Source organism: Lycium barbarum, chromosome 11, assembly GCF_019175385.1.
Source record: "Lycium barbarum isolate Lr01 chromosome 11, ASM1917538v2, whole genome shotgun sequence".
In the NCBI taxonomy this organism is placed as follows: Eukaryota; Viridiplantae; Streptophyta; class Magnoliopsida; order Solanales; family Solanaceae; genus Lycium; species Lycium barbarum.
Window position 1 is genome coordinate 106,694,715 of NC_083347.1, and position 8,246 is coordinate 106,702,960.

General features: G+C 35.4%; 1 protein-coding gene across 1 annotated transcript; it reads left to right on the forward strand.

Moving 5' to 3' along the window:
* The first annotated feature begins 1,408 nt into the window (after nt 1–1,408).
* On the forward strand, nt 1,409–7,280 carry LOC132620078 (uncharacterized). The gene is made up of 9 exons (XM_060334795.1): nt 1,409–1,542; nt 2,211–2,312; nt 2,382–2,498; nt 3,950–4,100; nt 4,513–4,628; nt 5,197–5,356; nt 5,875–5,903; nt 6,415–6,557; nt 6,722–7,280. The coding sequence occupies exons 1-9, from the start codon at nt 1,409–1,411 to the stop codon at nt 6,901–6,903; spliced, it is 1,134 nt and encodes a 377-aa protein (XP_060190778.1). The 3' UTR covers nt 6,904–7,280.
* The last annotated feature ends 966 nt before the right edge of the window (nt 7,281–8,246 follow it).

Sequence of the window (8,246 nt, forward strand, 5' to 3'; positions counted from 1 at the left end):
TGAGTCAGACTATTATTTCTTTATCTTAGAAGCTCCCTAGTATACATTTGTGGGTAGTTATTGAGTTATTGATTAACTCTTGGGCACGTTGTTATGTTTGACAAGTATAGATAACTAAAATCTTCCGCTGATTTAATTCTTATATGCATGATTTTTTTACCTTTATTTTATAAACTGTTGGAGGCGAATGTTGAACCTGGCGGGTTCAAGTGTTATTCTTGTATCGTTAGGTTCTTCCGATGTTGTTCATGACGTCGGATGCTGGTCACGTCTAGGGTGGGTTTTGGGGCTTGACAAGCTTGGTATAAAGTTTATGTTCACAATCTAAGATGAAATTTGGACAAAGTCATCGGTATGATTGTAGCACAAGATTAATATAATGTATCTTCATTGTGGGAACGGTATAGTTTCGTCTTCTTGTGCTAGTACATTTTGTATATATTGAACGGACCAAGTAGAGATAAGTGTTTTTGTACTGAATATATAAAACAAATTCTCCAGTTCATTAAATGTACTTATACTCTTAATCTTGATATAATTATTATGATCAATGTGATTTATTCATTATTTTGATTTATTAAAAGGTACGACTCAATTGCGGGTCTATGTATTTCTAGTAAATTGGATAATGGAAAAATACATTTGTGAAATAATAATTAGTTGATAGAATCCATATCTCGACTTTGAGATTGATGATACCCCTTTATGAATGCTTATAAGTCTCATGTCAAAACCCTGCAGGTGGATTTTGTATCCGTCATATGATATAAGTTAAGCGGAAATATAAAAGATTCAATTAATCAATGAATTAAATTGTCAGTAATTTAATTTAATTGATTGGTATCTGTAATTTTAACATGGGGAGTTAAATAAGATTTAATGAAAGATTTCGAAATTGAACTGAGGAGTGCAGTTACGATTTTTTAGTTGAATAATTTGTAATTTATTATGGTAAGATTAATTCAGATATTTCGAATTAATTCCATAATAGGAAGCCTCGTTAATTAAATTCTGTGGTCCCTGCTGTGCTCGAATAAAAAAGAATTAAATGAAATATTATTTTTTGGTGGAAAATAAAGACCCAGCAGGTTTTGGAAAAGAGTAAAAACGTTAAAATCTATAGTTATAATATAGGGTCTTATTACACAAGGAGGTAAGGGTTTTAGAAGTTCAACTTTTCCATGGAAATTCACTCACACGAATTTCGCAAATTCTGGTATTATTCGGATTATACAGCAGAAGAAGGATGAACACGTGGACAGCTTTTGCTTGTGCTTGAAGGTTCGATTTGCAGTCGCGATCACGCTCCAAGAGATAAGTATCGATTTTATGTTTGATTAAAATCTTTGATTATGTGTTGTCTATATTACATGCAAGTTCAATCCTGACTATCTGCTTCCACCAGCGTATGCCTGATTTCCATCAGGTGCAGCTGCTATGTGGTCTTGTGGTTTACAAAGTGGTGAAGGGCTTCTTTTACGACGACCACGATGAGGACGACCAAATCTCTGATTTCAATGCCCTCTTTTCCGTAGCACGAAGGTATTTACTGCTTCTGTTCCTGTCCCACCCTCCGTCCACACCTATTGACTTCACACACATTTTAAGGAATGATAATTTTACTGTGTCACGTCTAATTATTATTAATAGCCTGTTTGGCCAAGCTTTTTGGAGGACAAAAGTGTTTATCTTAATCAAGGTGTTTGGCCAAGTTTTTGAGATAAAATAAGTATTTCTGTGGAGTAGTAGAAGCTGTTTTTCAGAAGATAAAAAAAGTAGTTTTTCTCCAAAAATACTTTATTGAAAAGCACTTTGAGAAATTACATTTAGAAGCACTTTTAAAAAGTTTGACCAAATATTAATTGCTGCTCAAAAGTGCTTTTTAAATTAATTGATCAAACACATACTGCTTCTCACCAAAAGTACTTTTTGAAAAAACACTTTTCAAAATAAGCTGATTTTAGAAGCTTGGCCAAACAAGTTACAAGTCAAACATAATTTAAAAGTTGTGCAATCACTAACAATTCATTGAAGTTTCCAATCCAATAATTAGTAGTAAGGATAAAACAAGTATGAAATGATAAATTATCTTTTAATTTTCAAATTGGATAAGAAAAAATGAATATGTATTTTTAGCATTCAAGACAAGTAAAAATAGACAGAGGGAGTATTACACAAGTATGATTTCTGATAATCCTCATTTTGACTAGACTTGAGAAGCTTTATGGTGGTAAGGCTTATGTTGGGCTTCAAATTCCTGATGCTGACACTGCTACTCGACAAACTATTGATATACTTCTCATCACACAATGGTGAGTATATTTAAATGCTCATTATTCATAATATATGATGCTTACTGATATATACACCTTGGCTTAACTGGTAAAGTTACCTTCATGTGACCAGGAGATTACGGAGTCTCTTACAGAAATACAGGGTGAGACTGGTTACAATAGACAGGAGGCCATAAACACAAGACCCAACATCTCTCCGATCCTGTAAGCTGAAAATCTTTGTTTTGTTATTTGTTTTATGTTACGGAGTCAAACTAGTTGATGTATGTATGCTTTGGTAGATCGGCCGAAATCCTTGCCCTTGCACTTGCTACTCATGCAGCCTGTAGATTTCTAGAGGTAAAATTGCTAAATGTCAGTACAAAAGTAAATCTATTTAGTTGTACACGCTATTATTGCCTCCTTTTTTGTCAATACTTTGTGATTGATCTTAGGCAGAGATATCTATGGTGGCTAATGAGGAATTTTGATCCATTATGAGAAAGTCATTAACTTGTGTTTCAACTTTGGTTTTCCTTGAAGAACTTCATACCAACGACGTATCTTAAAAAAATTGACCAATTATCATAAACCTGACTATGGATCTTATCCCCAACTTCTCTTTTTCTAATGTTTCATAGTCACTTGTAAATGTTGTCAACTTTAGTTATGTCTAAGTTTTATATGTTAGCTGATCTATTTAGCAGTTTTTTTGTGGTCTAAATGTTGTTACTTGTAAATTGTCGTTCATTTTTCACTAGTGCATGCTGCTTATTCTTGCCAGATCCAGAAGTTTTTGAAAGGAATGTGTTTATTTTCTCCTTGTAAAAATGTGTGTTGACTACTTTAAGCTTTTAACCTGCAGTGGTGTAGGAGTAGGTTGTATGTGGATGTTGCTAGGATGTTGATTAGTGAAAGCTTCGTTTGTCTGGGAAACAAGATTAATTATGCTGCAAAGTAAAGCTTCAGCAAACTTTCAGTTTTAGGAAATAAAAATGAGTCAGCACCCTTTTTTTACCCAACCCGTTTTTTACCCATATTAAATATAGGAGGGTTGTAAACCCACCCGTTTTATTCAACTTTGTTGCAATCTTTGTTGCAGCTTATGCACAACTACTTTAACAGAGAGCATTGGCTAGATACATCCCATGATTTTCTACATGTAGAATTTCAAATCAACCACTCTCTGAAAAGATAGTGTTCTCTGTCCAAGTTTATGAAAGAGAATTCTTTCACAGTAATAGAACGCCCAACCAAGTATATCCCCTCTTGTGAAACAATTCTGCTGCTAAGGATATCTTAGTGAACCCAACTGCAGAGTAGTGTTTTTGTTTCTAGGATTGGATGTTTACAGTATCAATTATTTTTACCCATCTAATGCTGGAACTGGTATGGAATAATTTCTGAAAGCCAATTTGTGAAATCTGAACAATCTCCCTACATTTTTTAATCAAATTACCTCCTATAATCTTAGCTAAAGAAATGCAGGTAGCTCTCTAGAATCCAGAATTGTGCTTACGACGGTGATACTTGCAGAGAGAGAACAATCAGCGAGCATGCTAGATTGGTCCTATTGATTATATTAACTCACTATAAGAGTTTTCATAGTGTTTTCTTCTGAAGAACCAAATAGGAGTACCCATGTGATGCCTTATTTGATGAATGGGCTTGAACAGTCGGGCAAAGAAAGGATCTGTGCGGAAGCAGCTTTGTGGGCATTGCTGTTCATATCATGAAGCATATTCCCAAAGGCTCTGTCCATGTGAGGATATGCAACAGGGAGATTTGTGGTTGCCATTTGCTGCTGGTTGTTTGATTATTTGGAGAGTAAGCTCATTGGTCATGCAACGATAATTATGGGTCCACGTGCTTACAAAGTTTTGAGATTCTATTATGTTCTGCATTAAAATGCTTTCTCGGATATTTGGTGGGGAAATTTTTTAATTCAGATACCCTCTTTTGCTTTCTTTGCTTCTTTCTTGCATGGTCGGTGAGGATTCATATTTGCGGTCACTTGCTTCGGATTGAGGCGTAGTTGTTCTTCCCTCTTTAGCATTCTTGCATCATTTCTGTGCTGTGTATGCTCTGAGCAATAATATCTTCTTGTCGAGTAGCTTATTAAGTACATATGGTTCCTTAACCTTGGGAAAGGGCAGCATATGGAGTTTTTGTTTCTTCCATCTATCTCATTCTTTTTAAGTGTCTTCTTCTCTTGGTATTATAGATTTCTGTATTTCAGGTAGCAGATGCAAAAAGGTTAGTTCCCATTCTTGAATCTTACCTCGAACAAAGGGGGGTTGCTCTTCCAGAAGGATATTTGTCTGCCAAAGTTATATGTCCAAACCCCAATTTCAGGCAAGCATCTGATTCTCTGGTGGTTATATATCGCAGTAAATGTTGAAAATAAGATAGTATTTCCGTTGCACAATATTCTCTCGAGTTACTTCTTCTAGACTTTGGTTGGTCAACAGATAACACATGAACCATGGTGCTGGCTCAATGATTGTACACTTCTCCAATAAGTACCTTTGAGAAGCATTGTTTTTAATCTGACAATATAGATAAGCATAATTGTCTTCAGCAGCAGTTATTTCAGAGCTTGCTGTTTTGTTCTTCTTCGTAGTTTTAACTCCTAAAGTCATTGCTGGAACTGAATGTAGCTTACCCAGAGCTCGGTTAATTGGGTTGTTCATTAATGCTTAAGGCATAAAATAGCCATGCAAACTACACAGACACAATGGGTTTTGAGTTACTTTTGGTCGATTAAGTTGATTAAAGTATCTAGAAGTGACAAAGGATGATATCCCATCGGGTTTCTGTAATTCTGTCATAGACAATTGTTGTCGATGTGTCACTTTTTTGTCTTGTGATTATTGTACTTGCCTTTTGTGGATTGGTCTAAAGCTTGCTTCTCCTTTTGCAGTACCATTCACTCGGTCTCTTTTCCTCCTGAGGTCGTAACATATGACCAATGGATGCAACTAACACCAAAATATAAGAACAAGCTTTCTGGTTGGGTTAAAGGTGCATTTCGCGGCTGGAAGAAGGAATTTCAGGAATCAATATATGAGAAGCTTAACTTCATTCTCAGCTATGTTGCTCGGACCCTTCACTTTTGCCGCCGTACCCGTGTCCGACACGACACGACACGGGTTTGGGTACGGAATTCGTGTCGGATCCGGTCACTAGAGATCGGATACTTTGACCGAAATTCATGACCAAATTAAAGAAAAATTTTAAGATTATGATTTCTCAAGATAATTAGATTTCTCAAGATAATTAGAGATTTGAAGACATGAGATGGCATACCTTCAATATTACGTAGAAAATTTAACTAGTTTCTCGAAGCACGCAGTCTAGCACCTAGTAGAATGGAAGATTGAATCACATGTCTGGTACAAACTACATGTAGGTGCTTCCACAAAAAGCTCTCATAATCTAGGCATATTCTTGTAGCTATATTATTAGAATTTTGAATTATTTTTGCCGAATCCCCGCACCCGTATCCGTACCCACGAATCTTAAAATTTAGATCATGCCGAGTCCGACCTCTAGATCCATACCCGTATCCGACACCCGCACCCGAGTCCGAGCAACATAGATTCTCAGCACAGCTCCAACGTCAGATAGGTCTGTTGCATTACTTATAATTTTGTCTGTCTTCATGACCGCATCCCATGATGCTTTCAGGAACAAGAGGGAAATATTTGGTCCAAGTCCAACTGTTTGTCCAGATACGATGTATTTCAATTCGTTCTTTTATTTGCAGCGTGTGATACTGGCTGGGTAAGAACAATATCTAGCTAGATGAAGCTGGCTGTGTAATCCTCATGGTCATCGGTAGTGTATTAGGTGATGAAAACCACTATTTTAGATTTGTGGTGACAGTGCAGAAAGCATTTGTTAGTATCACTCGAAGATAAGTTGAGAATATCAGCTTTCTCTGAGAAAATATTCAAGATATGTGCTTCTGTGTGATTGAGAGAGTAGGCAAGTGAACTTCAAAGAATGAAAGCATTCGAGCTTGATGTGGAAATAATATTTCTTGTACTCTGTTGAATGAAAATTGTACTTGGTATACTTTAGTCAAGTTTAACCTCATCGTTCTCGGTTTTACTAAAATTCTTCTGAACACATGCAGGTTAGAGCTTAAAGGTAATAAGTGTCTCCTTGGTGAGTTTCTGGAATTCAAAGGAAACACAGAGGATATTCAAGCAATGAGAAGTATCAGGAAATCAAAAGTTAGTAGACTAGAGATCCAGGAAACGAGCATGTTTGGTCTGGGTAAGGAAAATGAAAAACTTTGTAGTAAGGATATTGTGTTGGCCTGATTGCATTAGAAGAATTCCTTAAAATTTACGTTGGTTAGACATGTTCTGCATGACAGATCGATGATCTTATACCTAGTTGACATTCTAAAGAAAGCATTGTTGCTTTGTGCGATGCAGTTCATTCGAAGCTCATAGTCCTATACTACCCTCGGGATTATCGTGCTGAAGGAGTATCAACTTCTGAATGGAAGAAAGTCACTGTTCAATCTAGCACAGAAGTGAAATTTCAAATCCAAGGTTCAACTAAACCGAGCAAATACCAGTTGTCCTCCGTCATTTCCCTGTCACTGAGTGCTTGAGGTGGATGCTGGAGTGGGAGATACTCATGATTCTTAAGATGGAGCAATTGCTTTCGATAACAGTATAGACTGTAGTTTATTTTTCTTTCCCAAGTTTTATGCTGATGTGCATCCTAAGTCGACTGTGCATGCCCAAACAAGGATGGCGACTTGCATATTCTTTCATGAGAGATCAATGTATATGGAACCTAACACCAAGGGGTCGTTTGGTACCGAAACAAGTTCTGCAGGGATTAGTTATACCGGAATTAGTTATACTGAAACTAGTTATGCAGATATTATTTTTTATCATGTGTTTGGTTCGCTGTACTAAAAATGGATATACAATGTATAACTTGTGTTTGGCTTTAAATGTACAAAATAATAGTTTACAATTATACTCTTGGACTTTTGTACGCTTTTCTATTTCATTCAACTGGAAAATCAAAATTTCAAGCCTTTTATTGTTTTCTTTTTCATTTTTCATGTCCATTTGTTTAACATAAGGAGGCTTTTAATTTTGGAATGTCATAAGTAAAAAAGCTCTTTATTTTGGTTGCAAGACTATCGCTTCTAAATTTTTTTTTTTTTTTTAATCAGAATGATATATACTGTAAGACTTACACAAGAAACTGGTCACAAACTGTCTAAAAACTAATACGTCGAAATACATGATCCTCAATCAATGGCTAAAACGAGAACCATTAAACATTACCCGTTTGGCCATAAGAATTTTTCACTTTTTTTGAGAAAACATTTTTACTTTGTTTGAAAATCAATGTTTGGCCATGGAAGTTCCAAGTATTTGGAATTTGAAAAACACCAAAAAATTTGTTTTCACACTATTAGTAAATTCAAACAACTAAATATTCTTTACAAAAACTATAACCAAACACAATTCCATCTTCAACTTGAAAATTTCAAATAAAGTGAAAAATATTAGATTTTCATAACCAAATGCCTACTAAGAAAACCCTAGTAGATCATGATAATCCATGAGTAAAATGAAAAGAAAAGAAAAACAATATGTAATAGTACTATCCAACAGTATATGTTTATCAAATCTCTCATTTGTACAACGTAACATAATTAAAATCATCAAAAGTTGGTAAAGGTTCCAGCAAGAGAATTGAGAATATGTAACCATCTCTATCAAATCAACTTCATGTTACCTGCTAGAGTCGTCGTTCAAGATTTGTAATCATTAATTTCTGCATGACATCATGTTATTTCGATCTCAACTTTACCTCCAGAAAAAACAACCTTGATGATTCATCTGCATCCCTGTAGTAATGCTTCCACATCCAAAACACTCCGGATAATATATTAGGCATCAAGAACCATCTAGAATATGTATATATTAC